Source organism: Haematobia irritans, unplaced genomic scaffold (assembly GCF_050003625.1).
Source record: "Haematobia irritans isolate KBUSLIRL unplaced genomic scaffold, ASM5000362v1 scaffold_160, whole genome shotgun sequence".
Taxonomy (NCBI): Eukaryota; Metazoa; Arthropoda; class Insecta; order Diptera; family Muscidae; genus Haematobia; species Haematobia irritans.
The window spans coordinates 71,674-98,487 of record NW_027445754.1 but is presented as its reverse complement, the minus strand read 5'-3'; the positions used below and the strand labels follow the sequence as shown (position 1 = coordinate 98,487).

The 26,814-nt window shown below is 33.0% G+C and overlaps 1 protein-coding gene across 1 annotated transcript; it reads left to right on the top strand.

Annotated features, from left to right (window-relative positions):
• LOC142242467 (protein white) lies at positions 1-26,814 on the top strand. The gene is made up of 7 exons (XM_075314038.1): positions 1-311; positions 19,880-20,114; positions 20,181-20,835; positions 20,897-21,028; positions 21,094-21,283; positions 25,915-26,046; positions 26,109-26,814. The coding sequence occupies exons 1-7, from the start codon at positions 231-233 to the stop codon at positions 26,721-26,723; spliced, it is 2,040 nt and encodes a 679-aa protein (XP_075170153.1). The 5' UTR covers positions 1-230; the 3' UTR covers positions 26,724-26,814.

Below are 26,814 nucleotides of genomic sequence, written 5' to 3'. Positions count from 1 at the left end.
GTTGCATTAGAAAAATCAGTCTGGGCGCGTCGTTACTTCAGTTAACATAGAAAAGAAAAAGAAAAATCTAAAATGAAATAAAATATTTTGTTTTTGCATTAAAAAATAAAAATAAAATAAAATATTAACCTGTTTCAGTAATCATAGTGAACCACTTGTGAAATTTTAAGATTATTTTTGTTTTACAAAACAATAATTTAGAATAAAATATTTGTTAGAATTGCTCTAAAATGGGCCAAGAAGATCAAGATTTGTTAATTGACGAAACATCAAGAAAACGCACAGCCACTTCAGTGGAAAATCTTAATCATGTGAGTAGAAATGCTAAAGTTTCACTGCAGCATAACCAAGTACAATATCAATCTTCAAGTCGAACATAAATGGAACTAAAATAAATAAGAATGGATTATAAAAGTAAAACGTCAGTCAGATACAATAATTCAAAATTCCAAACAAAATAGACATTAATAATTCAAGTGTTATCAAAGCAAGTTGGTATGTATACCGAGGAATTTCAAATCAAATCACTAGGAAATGTGGAAGAGATAAAATTTTGCGGTTTGCAAATGCGATTAGCGGAACAGACCTTAGCCGCCTCGATAAAATTTCATTTTGCAAAATTTATTCTAAATAAGTTATACACTTTTGTCTTTTTGTTATGAGGCAAATATTTTTTTATTTAGATAACTACCTTTTTACGTTCCTCTTCTGTTTACATCTTTCGGACTCTGTTATTTTTAGGTGTTCACTGTTGCATCTAACCCTCGAGTTTGCGGTTGTTTGTTTTACGAGTACATGTCTTAAATGAACGGTAGAGGCGCCCTTTATTCGATTGCGGTTATTGATATCGAATTACAAGATGTATACTACATATGCATATTAGGGTAGCGACTAAGAGGAGGAAACAATTAGTATAGCAACCACGGCAAAATATCCCTCTCCAACTAAGAGGTACTTAAAATTTCTATAGAAATAAAATTTTGACAAAATTTTCAATAGAAATAAAATTTTGACCAAATTTTCAATAGAAATAAAATTTTGATAAAATTTTTTACAGAAATAAAATTTTGACAAAATTTTTTACAGAAATAAAATTGTAGCTTAACCACCCAGCAAAAAAAAAAAGCTTCCAAAAAAGTAGTTTGGATCCCCAATCTGTGATCCGGAAGTAGTGCAAACTTGGATCATCTCCAATGAATTTTACATGGGCTTGTCATAGGACGGAAGTACCCACTTTTTGGATCCTTTGAATTGCTTTAGAAGTTGTGCCCTGGAAGTTAATTTGAATGAAGAAATTTAAAAAGCGAAAAAAAAACAATTTTTTTCAACCTATTTCAATTTTTTTTCATCCATATGTTTTATTACACAATTATTTTCCTATTATCAAACTTTTACAATTTGAACAATTTGTTCGCTCCGACCAGGGGTTGAACCTGGGTTTGCTGGCACCATAACAGAACGCCTTAGCACACTCAGCCACAAACGCCATTGAACATAAAGCGTCGAAAGGTCAATTCAAATGTTTGTGATATGATCGTAATACGACACCAAGGAATAACATTATAATTGCTTCTCGAGATGTTATTTATTAGTATGAACGAAAAAATAAGAAACGCTGGTTCAAATTTCACCAGCGGCATTTTTCATCAAATATTTTTCAAAAAAAAAAAAATATTTTTTTATGTCAAGCATCGTTTTTATACCCTAAACCACATAGTGGTTTAGGAAGACTAAATGTAGTCTTCTATAGCCCTCACTATATGTGCAAAAAATCATCGAAATCGGTTCAGATTTAGATATAGCTCACATATATATATATGTATAGCCCGATTTTCCCAAATTTGGCCATTTTGACCCTTATTTATTAACCGATCTTACTAAAAGTTTGCTAGAATCAGTCCTCTATAGTACTAACTATATGTGCAAAATTTCATCGAAATCGGTTCAGATGTAGATATAGCTCCCATATATGTATCACCCGATTTTGAAAAATTCGCCCCTAATAACCTTACGTTTGACCATACCACGACCATATACGTACTTGTAGCTTTTACATAAGAATATTGCTCGATTTTTACAAATTTTGATTTATTACCCACACTAATTTAACGATGTTCTCTTTTTTAATAATGGGCTCAATATTAGTGGCATACTAACACCGTAGGTGCATTATCAACACAGCCAGTGTTGCTAGAAGTAGGGGAAATTCCCTATATGTAGGGTTTTTCTCATATTTAGCGTCTTATAGGGACGTAGGGCCACAATGTAGGACATTTTCACTCAACACAATTTGTAATAATTTTTACATTTTGGTGGCTCTAGAGGAGGAAATTAGAAGCCGGCAAGGCTTGATCTTTAATAATGTGTGGTAAACTTTATTTCTGTAGAAAATTTTGTCAACATTTTATTTCTATAGAACATTTGGTCAAAATTGTATTTCTATAGAAATTTTTTTCAAAATATTATTTCTATAAAAAAATGTTCTCAAAATTTTATTTCTGTGGAATTTATTGTCAAAATTTTATTTCTATAGAATTTATTGTCAAAATTTTATTTATAGAAAAATTTCTCACATAAATTTGTTTATAGAAGCTTTTTCCAAAATTTTATTTTTATAGAGATTTAACAAAAAAGATTACTAATTTGGGTAGAATTCTACCAACTGTGGCAACCGTGGTGGTAATACAAATGTATATTCTAAGTTATATACGTTGCATATTCATGTTTTAAGATAATAAAGTACTTAGAACCATTTTTGTTTTGTAAAATTTTTAAATTTAACGAAAAATATAGTAGGGAAAATTGTTGGGGAATGTATGGGAAAGTAGGGAACTTTTTTTGTCCTTGTAGGGTAAACCGAACATTTTCCCTGGCAACATTGACTATGAGCTATAGTCAGATTGACACAAAGCACCCATAGACATGTACCTCTTAATTTTCTTAAATATGTAATTGCGGTTTATCTCCCAGACCTATATGTTACCTTACAAATGTTTATGATTACTAATTCTGTAATGGTGGCTTAGGGTATGATATAGTCGGCCCCGCCCGACTTTCTACTTTACTTACTTGTTATATTTTATTTTCGGCATATGTTATTTTCATATAAATATATTTTTATACCCTCCACCATAGGATGGGGGGTATATTAACTTTGTCATTCCGTTTGTAAAACATCGAAATATTGCTCTAAGAAAGTATACATATTCTGGGTCGTGGTGAAATTCTGAGTCGATCTGAGCATGTCCGTCCGTCCGTCCGTCTGCTGAAATCACGCTAACTTCCGAACGAAACAAGCTATCGACTTGAAACTTGGCACAAGTAGTTGTTATTGATGTAGGTCGGATGGTATTGCAAATGGGCCATATCGGTCCACTTTTACGTATAGCCCCCATATAAACGGACCCCCAAATTTGGCTTGCAGACCCTCTAAGAGAAGCAAATTTCATCCGATCCGGCTGAAATTTGGTAAATGGTATTAGAATATGGTCTCTAACAACCATGTAAAAATTGGTCCACATCGGTCCATAATTATATATAGCCCCCATATAAACCGATCCCCCGATTTGGCTTGCGAGGCCTCTAAGAGAAGCAAATTTCATCCGATCCGGCTGAAATTTCGTACATGGTGTTAGTATATGGTCTCTAACAACCATGCAAAAATTGGTCCACATCGGTCCATAATTATATATAGCCCCCATATAAACCGATCACCAGATTTGACCTCCGGAGCCTCTTGGAAGACCAAAATTCATCTGATTCAGTTGAAATTTGGTACGTGGTGTTAATATATGGCCTCAAAGTCCCATGCAAAAATTGGTCGATATCGGTCCATAATTATATATAGGCCCCATATAAACCGATCCCCAGACTTGACCTCCAGAGCCCCTTGGAAGAGCAAAATTTTTCCCATTCGGTTGAAATTTGGTACGTGATGTTAGTATATGGTATCCAACAACCATGCAGAAATTAGTTCTTATCAGTCAATAATTATATATAGCTCCCATATAAACCGATCGCCAGATTTGACCTCCGGTTTTGGAGAAGCAAAATTCATCCGATCTGCTTGAAATTTGGTACGTGGTGGTAGTATATGATATTTAACAACCATGCCAAAAGTGGTCCATATAAGTCCATAATCATACATAGCCCCATATAAACCGATCCCGAGATTTGGTTTTGGAGGCTCTTGGAGGAGCAAATTTCATCCGAGTGAGTTGAAAGTGGGTACATTGTGCTAGTATATGGTCGTTAGCAACCATGCCTCACTAGGTTCATATCGGTCTATAGTTATATATGGCCCTCAGATAAATCGATCCCCAATCACACAAAAATTGGTCCATATCAAGTTCATAATTGTATATAGCCCCCACATAAGCGACCCCCATATTTCAATTCTGGCTATCTACGTACCGTGCAACAAGTCCATATCGATTCGTAATTATTTGTAGACTTAACTATACATAACTTTTTTGTCTAATATATACCACGTATGGACTAACTCACAATTCAGAAAACGATGTTAAGAAGTTTTAAGATACCACACCCAAGTAATTCGATTGTGGATGACAGTCTTTCGTAGAAGTGTCTACGCAATCCATGGTGGAGGGTACATAAGATTCGGCCTGGCCGAACTTACGGCCGTATATACTTGTTTTCCATTAAAAATCAAAAAAAAAATTAAAAATTCTCGTAATTTGCAAAACCTTCTCAAAAGAACTTCCATGGAAGCGAAAAAGTCAAACGCCACAGGTTCAAATCCCAGCGGAGATGAAATTAATTTTTTTTTGTATTATTTTTTTACATTTTTTATTAATTTCTATTTTTTTGTTTTTTTTATTTTTATTAGTTTTCTACCTTTTTTGTAAAATTTGATTGTACAAAATTTGCAATTAAAATAGGCTGATTGCTTTCTTTTTAATACTTGTCCACAAGGACTGCATCGGAAGTAAAAAAAAAAACATTGGGGGATCCCACGATGTGCTTTAGAAGAAGTGTTTGTTCACTTGTCCAAAAGGACTGCATCGGAAGTGGAAAAAAATTATTGGGGGATCCCACGATGCGCTTTAGGGGAAATATTTGTGGACTTGTCCAAAAGGACTGCGTTGGAAGTTGAAAAAACTCGATGGGGGATTCTGGGATGGGCTTTAAAAGAAATGTTTGTGAAACAACTTCCAATTTGTTTGCTGGGCAACATAGGAAAGAATGTTTGTCAAACTTATTTGGCCAACCAAACATTCCTCATCAGCATCCTCTACTTGCTGCAAAACTATCAACCAATTATCAGAATAAATTCAGGCAGTTCATTAAACCCAACAATGAACCACACTTGAACCCTCCGAAAAAAGGTAGCAAAACTATCAACCAATTATCAGAATAAATTCAGGCAGTTCACTAAACTAAACCCATGGTGAACCACACGCTCACAAAAAATCGCTTCTGTAACATATACTCCCAAACATATTTTGCTTCAAGCATATACATTTTTGGGTATTGCCCAAACATTTATATGTTTGATCTCTTCCAATATATAATATGTTTGAAAGCATATTAGTCTAAACAATATATGTTTGGGTAGTCTAAGTTCCAAACATTTTGTATTTTTGCATCCAAATTCAATAATGTTGTCTTCCAAAAAACAATATGTTATTATGTGAACATATAATATGTTTGGAAGCATTTTGCACCCAAAAATATTATATGCTTAAAAAAAAATCCCAAACAATATTGTGCTCAAAATTTTATTTATTTATTTATATATTTACAATCATAACGAATTATGAAAATAAACAGGTAATATAGGTGCTAACAACATAGGTTTTCGACCTGAATGCTCAAAATTTTGTTTCTGCCCAATATACATTCCCCCACATCTTTCTCACTTCCACGAGATTTTTTAGTTCTTAGCACCTTTTTCTGTAATACAAACATTGTAGAAGAAATTATTCAATTTTATGTTTTTTTTTTATTTTAATTTTACCTTTTGCCGGACGGGGATTCGAACAGCGGACCACACAGTTTGTAAGGATCAAAGAAGTAGCTGATCAATTGCCCAAGGAAAAATAAAATGTTAATTTTGTAATAACAAGCAACAACCACCAACTTAATTCAATATCGCTGCCTGTTAAATAGCGCTCCAAGCTACTAAACACATATATGTTTATAGGCTATTTCTAAATTATTATATGTTTGCATCCAAGCATATTATATTTACAAACATTTTATGTCCCAAACATAATATGTTCTAACATATTAACATATATGTCCCAAACATGTTATGCTAGTTTATGAACATTATATGCTTGCACTCAAAAATATTGTGTTTAAAAATTTGTGTTCCAAACATATAATGTTTATAGCCAAACATATGAAAAACAGTCTTTTTCATCCGTGCACACTTGAACTTTCCGAAAAAAGGTTTATGATAGCCGGAAATAAATAAATAGAAATAAAATTTTGACAAAATTTTCTATAGAAATAAAATGTTGGCAACATTTTCTATAGGAATAAAATTTTCTATAGAAATAAAATGTTGACAAACTCTTCTATAGAAATTAAATTATTACAAAATTTTCGATAGAAATAAAATTTTGACTAAATGTTCTCTGGAAATAAAATTTCGACAAAATTTTCTATAGCAATAAAATTTTGAAAAAAAATCTATACAAATACAATTTTGACAAAATTTTTTAAAGACATTAAATTTTGACTAAATTTTCTATAGAAATAAATGTTTGACAAAATTTTTATAAAAATAAAATTTTGACGAAATTTTCTATAGAAATAAAATTTTGAAAAAAAATTTTATAGAAATAAATTTTTGACAAATTTTTATAAAAATATTTTTTTTTTTATTTCTATAGAAATAAAATTTTGACAAAATTTTCTAAAGAAATAAAATAGTTAACAAAATTTTCTATAGAAATACCAATTTGACTAAATTTTCTACAGATATAAAATGTTTATACAATTTTCTATAGAAATAAAATTTTGACAAAATCTTCTATAGAAATATAATTTCGACAAAATTTTCTATAGAAATACAATTTTTACAAAAATTTTTTATAGAAATAAAATTTTGACTAAATTTTCTGTACAAATAAAATTTTGACAAAATTTTCTATAGAAATAAATTTTTGACAAAATTTTTTATAAAAATAAATTTTTTTTATTTCTATAGAAATACAATTTTGACTAAATTTTCTATAGAAATAAAATTTTGACAAAATTTTCTATAGAAATAAATTTTTGACACATTTTTATAAAAATAATTTATTTTTATTTCTATAGCAATAACATTTTGACTAAATTTTCTATAGAAATAAAATGTTAACAATATTTTCTATAGAAATAAAATTTTAACAATATTTTCTATAGAAATAAAGTTTTGAAAAAATTTTCTATAAAAATAAAATTTTGACAAAATTTTCTATGGAAATAAAAGTTTTACAAAATTTTATATAAAAATAAAATTTTAAAAAAATTTTCTATAGAAATAAAATTTTGACAAAATGTTCTATAGAAATATAATTTTGACAAAAGTTTCTATAGAAATAAAATTTTGACAAATTCTGACAAAATTTTCTAAGGATTTAAATTTTCAAAAAAAAACTAAAGAAATAAAAACTCGTTTAACATATTCTATAGAAATAAATATTCCTCTCCCACTAAGAGGTACTTCACAAATTTTCTATAGCAATAAAATATTGACAAAATTTTCTATAGCAATAAAATATTGACAAAATTTTCTATAGAAATACAATTTTAACTAAATTTTCTATAGAAATAAAATTTCAACAAACTCTTCTATAGATAACATTTTGACAAAATATTCTATAGCAATATAATTTGAACAAAATCTTCTATAGATATAAAATTTTGACAAAAATTTCTAAAGAAATAAAATTTCGAAAAAATTTTCTATAGAAATAAAATTTTGACAAAATGTTCTATAAAAATAAAATTTTTACAAAAACTTTCTATAGAAATAAAATTTTGACAAAACTTTCTATAGAAAAAAAAATTTTGACAAAATTTTCTGTACAAATAAAATTTTGACAAAATTTTCTATAAAAATAAAATTTTTACAAAAATTTCTATGGAAAGAAAATTTTAACAAAATTTTCTATAGAAATAAAATATAATATACATAGAAATAATATATAATATAAATTCAATATTTTCAAAAATATTAATTTTCGTGTAAAGTCATACTATCAAAGTATGTTTTGCGTAAGTTCTCCCTTTTTGTAGAACTTCAAAACAATTTTCAAAATATCCCTAAAGTCGGAATTCCACCCTCTTCCACCAGATATCAAACAATCAAATGAAATTATTTACCCTCCTCTTTCCTTAACATTCTTCAAATTTATCGGCTCATTTTTCCTTAATTTAAATGGCAGACAAAATGCTAAAATGCTGTTAATTGCCCAGCCAGACTTTCATTAGGAATTTTATGCCATTCAATAGCCAAACATTTTTTTGTCATTTAAAAATAAAAGAGTGAATGTCTCACCCCAAAATACTAACAATTTTTGAATTTTGTTCATACTAGAATTGAGGTCCTTATCAAAGAACACAGAAATGTAGCAATTCTCCTCTCGAGAGATAAGCCCTCACAATAAATTGATGTGTGGTGGTAAGAACTAAATTTTTCTCACTTGGCTATGGATTTAAGTAGGACATCGAAATATCCATCGAAATAGCCAGCCAGCAATGCAACGAGGAAAATCTATATATGCCCAGCCAGTCGATGACCAGCATTCTTTTGTCCATGTTTATTATAGACCCATTGCAATTTGGGCGGATATGTCTTTTGGGTCTACACCAACACAGGCGACCCTCGCCATCAAGCCCAGGCTAACATTTTTCACAAACACTAAGTAGAGGAGCGCGGCAATGCTGGTGGCGAGTGTTCCAATTTGACCACAAAAATGTCTGACAATTGTATTAGATTATTCCAGGCGGACGAAGGACAAGCAATATTTGTCAACCTACAAAAATGGTGTAGGTGTAGAGATGGGGCAAAATAATGCATAGAGTTGCCTAGGGAGGAAAAAAAGACACAAATCTATGTTGTTTTCCTTTTTTGTTCTGGTTGTTCATAAATTTCATTTGACCATCTTTAGTGCAGCATCAGACCGAGTGCCGCAATCATTTGTTACCAAACAATATGTCCGAGGACCAACGGCCATCCTAGTCTCATAAGTTTTTTTTTTATTTTGCAGATATTCTCATACAGTCATAGATAAATACAAACATCTACACATACTCACACACACACACACACACGGGCTCTTATCGTTGCAAACATTTTCTATTGAAAATGTGATAAAACCTTTTGGCCGTTGAAGAAAATCTTTTCTCTGGTCACATAATATTCCCATTGAGCTAATGACCCCAATCAGGAGAAAAATATCCATCTAGGAATTTTTCTAAATTCTATGGCTTTCGACTTTATGCTAAGAATCTTCATAAAGATCGTATAGGAATTTTAAAAATTAATTATGTTTTATTTTTGATTCAACTTGGGTTTAAAATTAAAAGTTTATTTGAATTCAAAGATTTTGACTTCCCTTTAGGATTTTTTTTTATTGATTCCGAGCCAAAAATTCTACATCTTTAAAATAAAGCTTTAATCAACCCTCTATCTAGCTTTAAATCAACCCTCTATAAAATTTTAATTTGGATACACATCTTACTTACCTTACTTATCGAATTTTGTGAAAACTTTTTGCGATAAAATCCAAAATGAAGCATATACTTCAAAGCAAAAAATGTTTTGTTAATTTCCAAAAAAACTTTAAATCAATGATTCAAAATCGTCAAAATAAGTATTAATCTAGTTTTGAAGCTTTTTTATACTTAATCCAAAGAGTATGATTTCTTAAAATAAAACAATGTTTTTCTATACTTTAAAAACGTGTTAACGACAACTTAAATTTTCAAATTCAGACTCAACTTCAAGTAGAACATATGCTATGTTTCAAGTAAAAATCGTCTTTAAAACAAAGTGTTGAAAAACATCTCCTATCCAAAACGACAACAAATTTAAAGACAAGTTCATTTTAATTTTTATACCCTCCACCATAGGATGGGGGGTATATTAACTTTGTCATTCCGTTTGTAACACATCGAAATATTGCTATAAAACCCCATAAAGTATATACAGTATGTCAAGAAAGTGTTTTGACAATAGGATAAAAATTATGTTTTATTCCAAAATTAAATATAATTTAATTTTAAAAAATATTTTATTATGTATTTTGCAAAGTATACATATTTTTTTTCTCAAAACGAATTAACAACTCGATTTTTACTTCAATTATTTCTGGAATTTTAAATATTTGGCAATGTCAAAAGACTTTCTTGACATACTGTATATTCTGGGTCGTGGTGAAATTCTGAGTCGATCTGAGCATGTCGTCCGTCCGTCCGTCCGTCTGTTTAAATCACGCTAACTTCCGAACGAAACAAGCTATCGACTTGAAACTTGGCACAAGTAGTTGTTATTGATGTAGGTCAGATGGTATTGCAAATGGGCCATATCGGACCACTTTTACGTATAGCCCCCATATAAACGGACCCCCAAATTTGGCTTACGAGGCCTCTAAGAGAAGCAAATTGCATTCGATCCGGCATAAATTTGGTTCATGGTGTAAGTATATGGTCTCTAACAACCATGCAAAAATTGGTTCACATCGGTCCATAATTATATATAGCCCCCATATAAACCGATCCCCCGATTTGGCTTGCGGAGCCTCTAAGAGGAGCAAATTTCATCCGATCCGGCTGAAATTTGGTACATGGTGTTATTATATGGTCTCTAACAACCATGCAAAAATTGGTCCACATCGGTCCATAATTATATATAGCCCCCATATAAACCGATCACCAGATTTGATCTCCGGAGCCTCTTGGAAGACCAAAATTCATATGACTCAGTTGAAATTTGGTACGTGATGTTAATATATGGCCTCAAACACCGATGCAAAAATTGGTCGATATCGGTCCATAATTATATATATGCCCCATATAAACCGATCCCCAGATTTGACCTCCGGAGCACCTTGGAAGAGCAAAATTCTTCCCATTCGGTTGAAATTTGGTACGTGATGTTAGTATATGGTATCCAACAACCATGCAGAATTTGTTTCTTTCAGTCCATAATTATATATAGCTCCCACATAAACCGATCGCCAGATTTGACCTCCGGTGCCTTTTGGAGAAACAAAATTCATCCGATCTGGTTGAAATTTGGCACGTGGTGGTAGTATATGATATTTAACAACCATGCAAAAAGTGGTATATAATATATACCACTAAATGCCTTATAAATTAATTTCGTAGATATGAGTAACGATGTGCATGTGGTTTCGATCGGACATCATGACAACACATCAAAAACTATTTGGTGGTGTGTAGGGTGACCTATTGACTTTTTAAAATCTCAGTAACTTTTTTGTTTATGAATATAACTTAATACTTCAAAAGCAAAAGTTTCATATTTTGTTAAGATCTTTATAATGGTTATAAGAAATGGGCATTATAGGGGTATACGAAGCGAAATAAAAATATTAAAAATCAAATTTGACGTCGGAGTCAAAAATGACCAATGCACGAAATATAGCCCATGATCAACCACGAACAACGATATGCGTTTCTTTTCGATCGGACTTCAAATGACGACACATCACAATAAATTGTATTTCGGGGGGTCGTAGGGTGCACGAAAAAAAAAGTTTTGGTGTTCTGAAATTGTCTTCGAATATGCTACAAAACTGGGGGGTGATCGCATAAACTTTTTTTCGTGACCCTATCTAGTATATATCAGTCCATAATCATTTATAGCCCCCATATAAACCGATCCCGAGATTTGGTTTTGCAGCCTCTTGGAGGAGCAAATTTCGTCCGAGTGAGTTGAAATTCGTAGAAGTTTATACGCAATCCATGGTGGAGGGTACATAAGATTCGGGCTGGCCGAACTTACGGCCGTATATACTTGTTCTGAATTATTAAAGTCAAGTTGACCTCAGTCAAACAAAAATTTCTTTCATTTTAAGGTACCGATTTTTAATTTGAATCTTTGGCCTGACGAGAATTTTTTTTTTCGGTGCACTAACATACAAAGATCATGATATTCTGAACTATTTTGTGGGAGACATGAATTTAGTAAATCTTTATGCTTCATTTCCTCTTCTTTAGTTCACTTTACTAACGTATACTTAAAAAAAAAAAAAAAAAGTTTACTTGGATCCAAAGATGGGACCTTCCTTTAAAGATTTTGATTTTCACGTACAAACAAATGCAAGTTTTAAATCTAAATTATAACAGATGCTTCGACACCCAGAAAAAAGGGGCTCTAATGCCAACCGAACTTTATTTTAGTTCATGAAGATTAGTTGATTTTAGTTAACTTTGCACAATATGAGTAAATGTTCCTTATTTGAATAATTTTTTGCTAACTTTAATGCCGTGAACTAAAAATAAGAAAAAAAAAAGTTGTATACAAATATAGTGCACAATTTTACTAAAAAATAAATTAGTTCATATTTTCCTAAAATGGTAGAAGTTTGCTTAAATTGAGTTCATAAGACTCTCAAATGAGTAAATTCGACTAAAATTGTACCTATCTCGAACTTCGTACAGCGCTAAAGACATTTTAACCATTTTCAAATCCAATGTTTTCTTTCAACATATGAAATTTTCTTAAACAACAGAAAAAAGTAATTATTTTTAAAAAATTTTCTTCAATTTGACAAAAAGTATTAACTTATTTGTAACATGTTGCAATTAGAAAACTATTTTAGTTAGTTAAAGTTTTCTAAAATAAACCTGCATTTTCTTCCACGGTGGGTTCACTTTTTTTTTGTGTGGATGTACAAAATGTTTTCTTATACCTCATTCACATTACACTTTCAAATTCCACTTTTACTAGATTTCAAATGTCATTTGCCTTATAAAAAGTGGATTTCAAATCTTGAAAATGTAGATTTTGAGTGTAATGTGTAGAGCCTATTAATTCCAAAGAAAAAACTTGAAACAAGCATATAAAAAAGCCTTATTCCAAAATTTAAGCTTTTTTATCTTAAATTTAAGGATTCAATATTTCAATTAATTTAAGAAGAATTTCTTTCAATGGAAAATGCGTTTCTTTACTTTAATGAAATTTTGCCTTATTTCAAAAACATACGACAATAATGGTGGGGCGCAAAATTCCAAAATTTCTGTCCTAAATATAATAAAAAAAATGTTGAAGAAAAGATTTTAAACTTTCTTTTAATCAAAATTTAAGTATTTCTTAATATCGTGTAAATTGCGTATTCTAAAAATTAGTTTGTCTAATCTTTAATATCACATAAATATTTTTTCAGTGTACACAAAAAATATTACAGTCAAGAAAACTTTCTCAAATCATAGTAATTCCATGAACTAAAATTGAACTAAATTGGTTTTAGTGCCATATAGATTTTTTTTTTTTTTTTTTGAGTTTAGTGTACATGTCGATATCTGACCGATATCTGGCGAATAGTAAAATGGAATAGTGAAAAATCGAAACTTCTTCATAGTTAATTATTATTCGAGCTATGTGGACAAAGAATATTGTGGAACTTGATACATCGAGTCATTGAAAAAGAAACGCCAGATACACGCCTCACTGTACATTTTTCCTTCCTGGCGAATGAACTTTTCCATAATCTTCTGCATAGATCTAGCTGGGTTAGATAACTCAATCAATTTACGTGGAATTTAGAGGGAAAGTGACGGAGGTTATGAAATGAATGTATGGTGCGTGATTTATCGATATCTGATCGGGGTGGGTGTTTTTCCGATTTTCTAGAAATTTTTAGTGAAAATAAAAGTGATCCCAAAATGGGAACAAAATGGTACTTAATTTTGTAATATTTGAATTTGTGGGGAATCTCCTTCTTGCAGGTCTTTCCTATGTAAAAAAAATTAATTTATATGAGATTAGAGGCAACATTGAAGTGGTTTTATTTTCAGGTATATGTTCGTGAAAAGAATCTTCCTCGTGTCCGACATTTAAAAAACAAATAAAGTTCCTGTTGTATTTTTTTAACTGAAGTTCACAAAATTACACCCTCTCATAGAAGAAACAAGTATATACTTGTTTGTGTGAGCCTAAAATACCAGAATATTTACAATTTCAGGCAAATCAGATAAAAACTACGGTTTCTAGAAACCCAAGGAGTTAAATCGTGAAATCGTTCTTATGGGGGCTATACTAAAATATGGGGCGATACTCACCGTTTTCGGCACACCTCTTTATGGCCCGAAAATACCTCTAGATTTCCAATTTCAGGCAAATAGGATAAAAACTTCGGATTCTAGAAGCCCAAGAAGTAAAATTTTGAAATCGGTCTACTGGGGGCTATACCAAAATATCGACCGATGGTTAGGTTAGGTTAGGTTATGTGGCAGCCCGATGTATCAGGCTCACTTAGACTATTCAGTCCATTGCGATACCACAGTGGTGAACTTCTCTCTTATCACTGAGTGCTGTCCGATTTCATGTTAAGCTCAATGACAAGGGACCTCCTTTTTATAGCCGAGTCCGAAAGGCGTTCCAGTGAAACCACTTAGAGAAGCTTTGGAAAATGTCACCAGCATTACTGAGGTGGGATAATCCACCGCTGAAAAACCTTTTGGGTGTTCGGTCGTAGCAGGAATCGAACCCACGACCTTGTGTATGCAAGGCGGGCATGCTAACCATTGCACCACGGTGGCTCCCAAAATATGGACCGATACTCACCATTTTCGGCACACCTATTTATGGTCCTAAAATACATCTAGATTTCCAATTTCAGGCAAATTGGATAAAAACTACGGTTTCTATAAGCCCAAGACCCCAAATCGGGAGGTCGGTTTATATGGGCACCATACCAAAACATGGACCGATGCTCACCATTTTTGGCACACCTCTTTACGGTTCTAAAGTACCTCTCGATTTCCAAATTCAGATACATTGGATAAAAACTGCGGTTTCTATAAGCCCAAGAAATAAAATCGGGAGATCGGTCTATATGGGGGCTATACCAAAACATGGACCGATACTCACCATTTTTGGCACACCTCTTTATGGTCATAAAATACCTCTAGATTTCAAATTTCAGCCAAATTGGATAAAAACTACGATTTCTATATGCCCAAGAAATAAAATCGGGAGATCGGTCTATATGGGGGCTATACCAAAATATGGATCGATACTCACAATTTTTGGCACTCGTATTTGTGGTCCTACAATACCTCTAGATTTCCAATTTCAGATAAATTGAATAAAAACTGCGGTTTCTATAAGCCCAAGAAGTAAAATCGGGAGATCGGTCTATATGGGGGCTATACCAAAACATGGACCGATACTCACCATTTTTGGCACACCTCTTTATGGTCATAAAATACCTCTAGATTTCAAATTTCAGGCAAATTGGATAAAAACTACGATTTCTATAAGCCCAAGACCCCAAATCGGGAGGTCGGTTTATATGGGGACTATATCAAAACCTGGACCGATATAGCCCATCTTCGAACTTGACCTGCCTGCAGACAAAAGACGAGTTTGTGCAAAATTTCAGCACGATTGCTTCATTATTGAAGACTGTAGGGTGATTACAACAGACAGACAGACGGACATCGTTATAACATCTTAGAATTTCTCCCTGATCAAGAATATATATACTTTATATAGTCGGAAATCGATATTTCGATGTGTTACAAATGACAAACTTATTATACCCCCGTCACCATTCTATTGTGGTGGGTATAAAAATGAACTAAAAGAAGAAGGCGCGAAATCATAAATATTATAACCATACAGTAGTTCATTCGTACTATTTTTGGAAGTCATATGAAAATTTTCTTCTGCTTTAGTTCATATTGAACTTATGTGTAAGGTCATTGATCTTTATATCCACGTTTAGTTTATAAAATGATTGAGACATACTTAAAAAAATAAGATCTCATTAAATTGGGGAAAATTTCGAAAAAAAAAAATAAATAAAATCTAATTACAGACAAATAAAATTATTACAATAAAAATAAATTAAATTTAGAGTTAGTATGACTACGGATTTTTTTTTCGTGTACATCGCTGGGTAGTTTTGGTATATCCAGTGGATATGGTGGAAATTATCCATCATATAAGCCTGACCTTGCACCATCAGACTACATTGGAGTTTCACTGGATTTTCTCTTATGGATAAAATGTGTTGGACCTAGACCTAGAGATATCTTAGAAAAGTAAAACACAAATACATTCCCAAATGTTTACTGGGTTTTCATTCTTGCCCATATGGATATGAATTCAAAAGGAGCGGCTCAATGAGCGAACAAATGAATGAATGGATTCATCTATGCATGAATGAATGAACGAATAAGGATGGTCTTCAAATAGAATACAAGTATTGTGCTGTGACCAATGTCCCATGAATGGTCAACACATACATGCATATTTGTTGGTCAATATGCTGTTCGGTTTGTATGTATGTATGTATGTGTCCTGCTCATGAATGCACAAAAGGACGATAATGCAATTGAATTGGGCGTGTGAGAAAAAAAATCCACAACAATAATAGCAAAAAAAAAGTGTGCAACAAATAATCGTTACCGGACCATTAGACAGAATATCGGTCGTATGGACTTATTTGAATGACTTATTCAAAAACATTGTAAGTCTTTGGAGAGAGAGATATTTTTTTACATTTACCTAATGGTATTGGTAAATTGATCCTTAAACTCACACATCATCTGTATACATGTAAACAGAAAAAAAATTCCTATTAAGGTCTTAATTGAGTTTTAGAAAACAAATATTTTAATAGATTTTCAATAAAATTTTTACTTGCTACTATAATTGCTGTGATTGAAGACATTTCAATTAAAAAAAAATTAATTGGATCAATTAATTTCGGGATTAAATCAGAAACATTTTTTTGTGTGTAGAATATTCTCAACAATATTAGTTACAGTGTGATGAGAGCCACCGTGGTGCAATGGTTAGCATGCCGGCCTTGCATACACAGGGTCGTGGGTTCGAAACAAACATCAAAAAAGTTTTTCAGCGGTGGATTATCCCACCACAGTAATGCTGGTGATTTTTTTGAGTGTTTCAAATCTTCTCTAAGTGATTTCACTGCAATGTGGATGGCCGTTCGGACTCGACTATAAAAAGGAGGTTCGTTGTCATTGAGCTTAACATAGAATCGGGCAGCACTCAGTGATAAGAGAGAAGATCACCACTGTGGTATCACAATAGTCTAAGTGAGCCTGAAATATCGGGCTGTCACTATACCTAACCTAACCTACAGTGTGATTTTTTTATACCCACCACCATAAAATGGTGACGGGGTATAATAAGTTTGTCATTCCGTTTGTAACACATCGAAAACCGACTATATAAAGTATATATATTCTTGATCAGGGAGAAATTCTAATACGATATAAGCATGTCCGTCTGTCCGTCTGTCTGTCTGTCTGTTGTAATCACGCTACAGCCTTCAATAATGGCGCTATCGTCCCGAAATTTGGCACAGATTCGTTTTTTGTTTGCAGGCAGGTCAATTTCGAAGATGGGCTATATCGGTCCAAGTTTTGATATAGTCCCCATATAAACCGACCTCCCTATTTGGGGTCTTGGGCCTATAAAAAACGTAGTTTTTATCAGATTTGCCTGAAATTGGAAATCTTAAGGTATTTTGGAACCATAAAGAGGTGTGTCGAAAATGTTCCGTATCGGTCCATGTTTTGGTATAGCCCCCATATAGACCGATCTCCCGATTTTGCTTCTTGGGCTTCTAGAAACTATATTTACCATCCGATTTGCCTGAAATTGGAAATCTAGAGGTATTTTGGAACCATAAAGATGTGTGTCGAAAATGGTCCGTATCGGTCCATGTTTTGGTATAGCCCCCATATAGACCGATTTCCCGATTTTGCTTCTTGGGCGTCTAGAAACTATATTTACCATCCGATGTGCCTGAAATTGGAAATCTAGACGTATTGTGGGACTATAAAGAGGTGTGTCGAAAATGGTCCGTATCGGTCCATGTTTTGGTATAGCCCCCATATAGACCGATCTCCCGATTTTTCTTCTTACGCGTCTAGAAACAGTATTTTCTATCCGATTTGTCTGAAATTGAAAATCTAGAGGTATTGTGGGACTATAAAGAGGTGTGTCAAAAATGGTTCGTATCGGTCCATGTTTTGATATAGCCTGCATATAGACCGATCTCCCGATTTTGCTTCTTACGCGTCTAGAAACAGTATTTTCTATTCGATTTGTATGAAATTGAAAATCTAGAGGTATTTTGCGACCGTAAAGAGATGTGTCGAAAATGGTCCGTATCGGTCAATGTCTTGATATAGCCCCCATATAAACCAACCTCCCGATTTGGAGTCTTGGGCCTATAAAAACCGTAGTTTTTATCCAATTTGCCTGAAATTGGAAATATAGAGGTATTTGAGGACCATAAAAAGTATGCAGAAAATGGTGCCCATCGGTTCATGTTTTGGTATAGCCCCCATATAGACCGATCTCCCGATTTTGCTTCTAGGTCTTCTAGAAACTATATTTACCATCCGATTTGCCTGAAATATGAAATCTAGCAGTATTTGAGGACCATAAAAAGGTGTGCCGAAAATGGTGTGCATCGATCCATGTTTTGGTATAGCCCCCATATAGACTGATCTCCCGATTTTGCTTCTTGGGCTTCTAGAAACTATATTTTCTATCCGATTTTCCTGAAATTGAAAATCTAGAGTTCTTTTGGGACCATAAAAAGGTGTATCGAAAATGGTGCCCATCGGTCCATGTTTTGGCATAGCCCCCATATAGACCGATCTCCCGATTTTGCTTCTTGGGCTTCTAGAAACTATATTTACCATCCGATTTGCCTGAAATTCTTGAGTTTCTGTAAAATTTATTTATTACCCGATTTGCTTAAAATTCGAAATTGAGATGTACTTTTAGACCACCAATAAGTGTGCCGAAATTAAGGTATATCGAGGTCAATTTTTTGGTATAACCCCCATATAGACTGATCTCTCGATTTTTACTTCTTGGGCGTCTAGAGACTATATTTTTTAGCCGATTTGTTTGAAATTGAAAATCTGGAGGTATTTTAAGATCACAAATATGTGAGTAGCAAATGATGCCTATCGGTCCATGTTTTGGTATAGCCCCAATATATATCGATCTCCCGGCTTTATTACTTGGGCTTCTAGAATCCGTAGTTTTTATACGATTTGCTGGAAATTCGTAATCTATAATGAAATTTTAGACAAACGAAATTTCCTGTTCTTATAAAGTATTTTCGTTTATTCAACGATTGTCACAAAAATTTGTATAAAAAAAAATTTGCTTGTCCAAAATAACGTTTCTCAAAAAAGAAAACACTTCTTTCATGGTCATGAAAATTGCTTGAAACTGAAAGTAGAATTTTCAGATTTAACTCATCGTATTTGTTTAAATAATGGCGGAAAAAATCTACAGATTTAAGATTTCAAATCAAGGCGTAATTTCATCATATACACGATATGTTTATAATTCTCTAAAACTCAAACAAAATTGGTTCTCATAAATCCATAATCTGATCTGGTCTTCATAGGTAAAATCTTTAAAGTTTGTCTTCGGGAACTGACTTGCTTGGGAGAAGATTTGTTGTCAAACCCCCTACAGTTCTATATAAATATTATCAAGTAACCCACTACGACGAAGAGTTTTCAAAGTAAACTATTATATTTGATTCATGGTGGTGGGTATTTAAGATTCGGCCCGGCCGAATTTACTGCTTTATATACTTGTTTAAATAAAAAATTTTCAATCTTTCACTTTTTTAAAAATCTCTATTTTTTTCCTCTATAGCCTCCAAGAACATTAGAACAATCAGCCATTAATGCAGGCTTCAATAAGAGCTACGGATCCTTGGCCTCAAACGAATCTATATCGGAAAAACTTACCTATTCATGGTATAATCTTGATGTTTTCGGTGAAGTCCATCAGCCAGGATCAAATTGGAAACAATTTACCAATCGCGTAAGAGGAGTTTTTTGTAATGAGAGGCATATACCTAAACCCAGGAAACATTTAATCAAAAATGGTATGAGATAATTAATTTTCCCGACAATTGTTCAATCTATATATAGTGAAAATGTATTTGTTTCAGTTTGTGGTATTGCTTATCCAGGAGAACTGTTAGCTGTTATGGGTAGCTCTGGAGCTGGCAAAACAACTCTGCTTAATGCTTTAGCCTTTCGCTCGGCTCGAGGAGTACAAGTATCCCCCTCCAGTATGCGCATGCTTAATGGTCTTCCCGTAGATGCTAAGGAAATGCAGGCACGATGTGCCTATGTTCAACAGGATGATTTATTCATAGGTTCGCTGACTGCAAGAGAACATCTCATATTCCAGGCTACCGTACGCATGCCACGTACCTTGACACAGAAACAGAAAATGCAAAGAGTTGATCAGGTCATACAAGATCTGTCATTGGGGAAATGTCAGAATACCATTATTGGAGTTCCAGGCAGAGTGAAGGGATTGTCTGGAGGAGAACGTAAACGTTTGGCTTTCGCCTCGGAAGCCTTAACCGACCCACCACTTTTGATTTGTGATGAACCCACATCCGGTTTGGATTCATTCATGGCTCATAGTGTGGTCCAGGTTTTAAAGAAACTATCGGAGCGTGGTAAAACAGTAATACTGACTATACATCAACCGTCTTCGGAATTATTTGAACTCTTCGATAAAATACTATTAATGGCCGAAGGAAGAGTTGCTTTTCTGGGAACACCCAATGAAGCTGTCGATTTCTTTTCATTGTAAGTTTGCGAAGTCTAAATTTTCGGGCAATATCTAATGAAAATTTTTTGTAATTTTTAGTATTGGTGCCCAATGTCCTACCAATTATAATCCAGCTGATTTCTATGTTCAAGTCTTGGCTGTGGTCCCCGGCCGTGAAGTTCAGTCTCGAGATCGCATATCAAAAATTTGTGATAATTTTGCTGTTGGAAAGTAAGAAGAATTTTTTGTCTAAAACATATGGAAAAATCCAATATTGAGGCAATCTTCTATTACAGAGTTGCTCGAGAAATGGAACAAAGTGTACAGAAAATTGTAGCTAAATCGGATGGTACACCCAAAGATGAAGATATCGGTTATACCTATAAGGCTTCTTGGCTGACACAATTTCGTGCTATTGTATGGCGATCATGGATTTCTACATTAAAGGAACCTTTGCTTGTCAAAGTTCGACTAATACAAACTACGGTAGGTTTGACTCCGTCTGGGGTTTAATTCGAAGTCCTCTTATATTGTAGTTGCATTAGTGTGTAAATGTAACCATACCCTGTAGGAAATGTCAATAGTGAAACAGTACTGACTTACTATTGACTGTGTTGTCAGTACTACTGACCAAATATACCCCAGACAATGTAAACTTCTATTGATATTTAACATGTACTTGTCATTGAGAATGAACTACTGACACAAGAACTACTGACTAGGTGGTACTTTTGGAACCATATGGAGACATTGGAACACTGAATCAGTAGTCCATTGTCAACATTTTGTCAACACTTTTTTACCAAATAAAAAGGCGTAAAATTAGATATTAAAATCATATTTATTATATATTAAATTAAATTAAATTAATTATGTTTATTTAATTAAATAAATTAAACGTCTAGGCCTTCCTCCTGCAATATACTGAGCAGCTTCTCCAAACACTTTCTGGAAGGCGATGTTTCGATGTACCACTGCTTCAGTTTTTCCCTCAAATTCAGAGTTGGAGTGGGCAAATTAGCTAACTCAAAATCTCAAAAGTTTCACAATTTTCTTCTGGCAGCACAAAATCACTAAAAGTGCTCTCTCTAGAAATTAACTCTTATTCAGCATTTGCTCTATCCTTGTACAATTTTAATTGCTTTTTCACAAGTCTTTTGTAATTTCTTTTATTCATTTTTTAATTCGCTTATAAAACGCACTTTTCTTTTTAAACTATTGTCCAGTTATTGCGATACCACGTTTCTTCACAACCAAAAAAGCGAAACAATGAAAAGGAAGAAGAAGCATTGACTCTCATTTGTCATAAATTTCTCTACACATTAAAGGCAGAGAAATATTTGTAGACAAGCTGTAGACAAATTATCGTCAATGTCACCATAATAGTTGACAAAAGTGGTGACATAGAGACACATGTCCCCAGACTTCCTACAGGGAAATTTCTCTACACATTAAAGGCTGAGATATATTTGTAGACAAGCTGTAGACAAATTATCGACAATGTCACCATAATAGTTGACAAAAGTGGTGACATAGAGACACATGTCCCCAGACTTCCTACAGGGTAGCGATAGGCGGTAGGCGAACACTTGTTTATGTGTATTTCTTATAGGAAGCTCAAAATCCGCAACGGACTACCGTGACAGCTAGCGGCGTGTCGCCAAATTAATATCTCTTCTAATTCCTCGGCGGAAAATTGCATAGTGTTGCCATCGCTTATCAAGTTTTTTTCACCACTAGGAATTCTTGCCAGGCATTCCACGTGGATATCCTTGGACATAAAAGAATGTCCACATAGCCATAAAAGAATGCCCACATGGCCGTAAAAGAACCCTACGGGAAATGGATCAACCACAGAATCGGTACAGGACTAGTCCCTGGTGTTTATGGACCAGTCCCAAATTTTCAGAATTTTACTGTGCATACACACAAAAAAAATTTTCTGATTCAATCACGAAATTAATTGATCCAATTAATTTTTTAATTGAAATGTCTTCAATCACGAAAATGATAGTATCAATCACAGTTTTAATTGGGCATAGAAAAACTTCTTGATTAAAAAATTAATTGATTTCATTGCCATATTTCAATTAATTTTTTAATTGATTCAATTAAAAATTTAATTGATGTTGATTGCAAAACTCAATTAATTTATTAATTAAAAAAAGGTAACTATTTTCAATTAAATTCTGAATTGGCTTAGAATTTTTATTTGGATTAACAATTGATTGTTTGAAAAAAATTAATTAAAAATTTAAAAAAATGTTCATCATCATCATAAACTGACTTAGTCCTCCGAATTTGATTAAAAGTTAATTGTATCAATTAACTTTTTAATTAAAAATTTTAAAATTTTCAATCATTGACTTAATTAACTTAATGTTTCTATCTTGATTAAAAAGTTAATTGTACCAATTAATTTATTAATTGAAAAAAATTTCAAATTCAATAAACTTTTTAATTGGAAATATTTTGGTGATATTTTTTTCTGTGTATGTTAAAACACAATAAAGGCCGGTATGCACCTCTAGCGAAATTTTCGGTAGCAAAAATTTATTTAAGTCTACAACAAAAAACAGGGCTGTGTACACAAATTTTAAACCAGCTAATCGCTTTTAAAAATTGTTAATATATGTTCCAAATATTCCTCAAATAAATTGTTTATTGTTTACAGACCTTTTAAAACTTTTACGCACACAATGATTGTAATAAATTAAATGTTTGCTACCAAAATATGCTTTTGACAACCCTGTTATTTTCATTAGAGGTGCGTACCAGCTTACGAAATTGAACACTACCGAAAATTTCGTTAGCATAAATAGCAATGCATTTCTTATGGGAATGAAATTTTTCGCTAGAGGTGCATACCGGCCTTAAGGACAAATAATTGAAACTTCAAAAAAAAAAAAAAAAAAAAAAAAATATATGGCCCATTTTCAACATCATCCGACCTACATCATCCAGTGTTGCCAGTATTTTTCTGCTGTAGAAAGTCAGTAATAATTCAAAAATTGAAAAAAAAATACATAATAAAATTCTGTGTCTGTTTCTAGTCCAAATGTCCTATTGTATGTCGTGGAATAAAGAGGAGCAACGTTTTCTATTTTACATTTTGAAGATGCGCTATGCTTCTTTTCTAATAATGTAGAAATGAAAGGTTTTCATGGAAACCAAATTCACAAGTCCCCAAGTCAAAAATGTCACCCCCAATCCACAACAAAAAAAATATTTACACTTAGTGGATCTGAGACCAATATTGCGATATGTTGCAAATAGAATGCCAACATCTTTTGAATTTGGTGGCACTTCTGAAAATCCGCATCACGTCGAAAACAGTCGTATACGATGTCCAGAACTTGTCGCAAAAGTGCCGTCACTAATGCGCTAAATTATTCCAGGTATTATACGAATAAAAACACATTGAACATAATGCCTTAAAAAAGGAAATACAGTATGTCAAGAAAGTCTTTTGACATTGCCAAATATTTAAAATTCCAGAAATAATTGAAGTAAAAATCGAGTTGGTTATTCGTTTTGAGAAAAATAAAATATGTATACTTTGCAAAATACATAATAAAATATTTTTTAAAATTAAATTATATTTAATTTTGGAATAAAACATAATTTTTATCCTATTGTCAAAACACTTTCTTGACATACTGTATGTTGATTTATAAGTTGCAATTCTGCTATATTCGGCTAATGTTCCAGCGTCTATCAGTGTTTATTCTTCATGAAAGCAGCGTGTAGTAAAAAGGTGCTAATTTGAGCAAAAGCAGAACACCCCTTTCTTATTGACTTGCAAATTTGATTAAAAATCTACGTGAACATATCTAATGCGCCGTCCAGACTATAAGATTATACAGTGCTCGTGTCAAACATATTCCAGATATTGGCCACATTATAATTTATGTTAGACGGTATAATCGATCCTGCTGCTTGTTAATGTGATCGATAACACATTTATCGATTATTTAGTAATCGCCGACAATTCTTAGCGATGGCCACTTTCCCAGATTCTTTACAAATACAGACATTCCGTCCGGATAAACGTATAGTCTGGACGGAGCATAATGCATGCAGAACCAAGGAAACACCATTAACTGTAGTAGGAATGTTTCAATCTTCCGTTTAGTACTGAAGGATAAACACCAATTTGTGAAATTCTTCTATGAAGTCAGCTGTTTTGAGAAACAACCTCTAATGTTATATTTCATGTTAGCCTGATACCGAAACAGGCAATTAACGTCCAAATGCATTATATCTAATTTTACAATTATTAGTCGAGCTTTATGGACAGATTTAGATTAAGGAACATGATTAATAGAGTCATTGAAAAGAAAACGCCAGATACAAATCTATACACGCCTGGACTGTACATGTTTCGATTCGGGCGAATGAATCTTTCCACAGCCTTTAGTATAGATCTGGCTGGGAGAGATAACTCAATTTTGGGGCCTTTATGCTAACTCCTTATGGAGAAAACATTTGGGAATTTTTCCTCTTACAAATTGAGTGTTTTCCGTACATTAGTAGTGTTTTTCCGTACATTAGTAGTGTTTTTCCTAGTTTTACGACGGGCTCTTCGTTGCTTATTATATTTCATGTTAGCCAGATACCGAAACAGGCATTTAACGTCCAAATGCATTATATCTAATTTTACAATTGTGTAACAAAACGAAATAAAAATAAGATTAAGGGACTTGTAGAAAAGATGATTCAATTTGTAAGAGGAAAAATTCCCAAATGTTTTCTACATAAGGAGTTAGCATAAAGGGCCCAAAATTGAGTTATCTCTCCCAGCAAGATCTATACTAAAGGCTGTGGAAAGATTCATTCGCCCGAATCGAAACATGTACAGCCCAGGCGTGTATAGATTTGTATCTGGCGTTTTCTTTTCAATAACTCTATTAATCATGTTCCTTAATCTAAATCTGTCCATAAAGCTCGACTAATAATTGTAAAATTAGAACCTCTAATGTTATTTTCATAGACGCATCCCTACTTTTCTTATTTTATTTTATTTTATTTCTATGAACCTTTACATTCTTTTTAATTTGCTCCTTATATTTTTCAGATCAAGTTGTAATAATTTTTACACTTCCATTGTATTTCAGATGGTTGCCATATTGATCGGTTTGATCTTCTTGCAACAGCCTCTAACACAGGTGGGCGTAATGAATATCAATGGAGCTATATTTTTATTCCTCACCAATATGACATTTCAGAACGTGTTCGCTGTCATCAATGTAGGTTTGAAGAGAAAAGAAAAACACAGAACAAAACTTTAATATTATGTATCTTCTCACAGGTTTTCACATCGGAGTTACCGGTATTTATGAGGGAAACTCGAAGTCGGCTGTATCGCTGCGACACCTACTTTCTGGGCAAGACTATAGCGGAACTGCCACTGTTTTTGGTAGTACCTTTCCTATTTACCGCGATAGCATATCCCATGATTGGCCTACGCCCTGGACTTACACATTTTCTCAGCGCCATGGCTTTGGTTACACTGGTGGCCAATGTAGCCACCTCATTTGGTTATCTGATATCATGCGCCAGTTCATCCACATCAATGGCTTTATCCGTTGGACCACCCGTGACTATACCTTTCTTGCTATTTGGTGGATTTTTCCTTAATTCTGGTTCAGTACCAGTTTATTTTAAATGGCTTTCATACTTCTCTTGGTTTCGTTATGCCAATGAGGGATTACTTATCAATCAATGGGCCGATGTTCAACCTGGAGAAATTGTTTGCACTTCAACGAATACTACTTGTCCCAGTTCCGGCAAAGTTATTTTGGAAACATTGAACTTTTCCGAAAGCAATTTCCCCTTAGATTTCTTGGGTTTGATTGTGCTCATATTGATTTTTAGAATTTCCGCCTATCTGGCATTAAGATGGCGTGCCAGTCGTAAGGAATAATATATTATTGTTTATACAGAGTTGTTGTAAATAAGTATTTCATTTTTTATTTCGGCAAAATAAATATTTAAAATGATAAACACATTTAAAA

Bases quoted from the DNA above. Each gene is read 5' to 3' on its own strand.
- LOC142242467 (XM_075314038.1), top strand. From the start codon at position 231: ATGGGCCAAGAAGATCAAGATTTGTTAATTGACGAAACATCAAGAAAA. The intron at 20,115-20,180 runs GTATGAGATAAT...TATTTGTTTCAG, and splicing joins GAAACATTTAATCAAAAATG to TTTGTGGTATTGCTTATCCA. The intron at 21,284-25,914 runs GTAGGTTTGACT...ATTGTATTTCAG, and splicing joins TTCGACTAATACAAACTACG to ATGGTTGCCATATTGATCGG.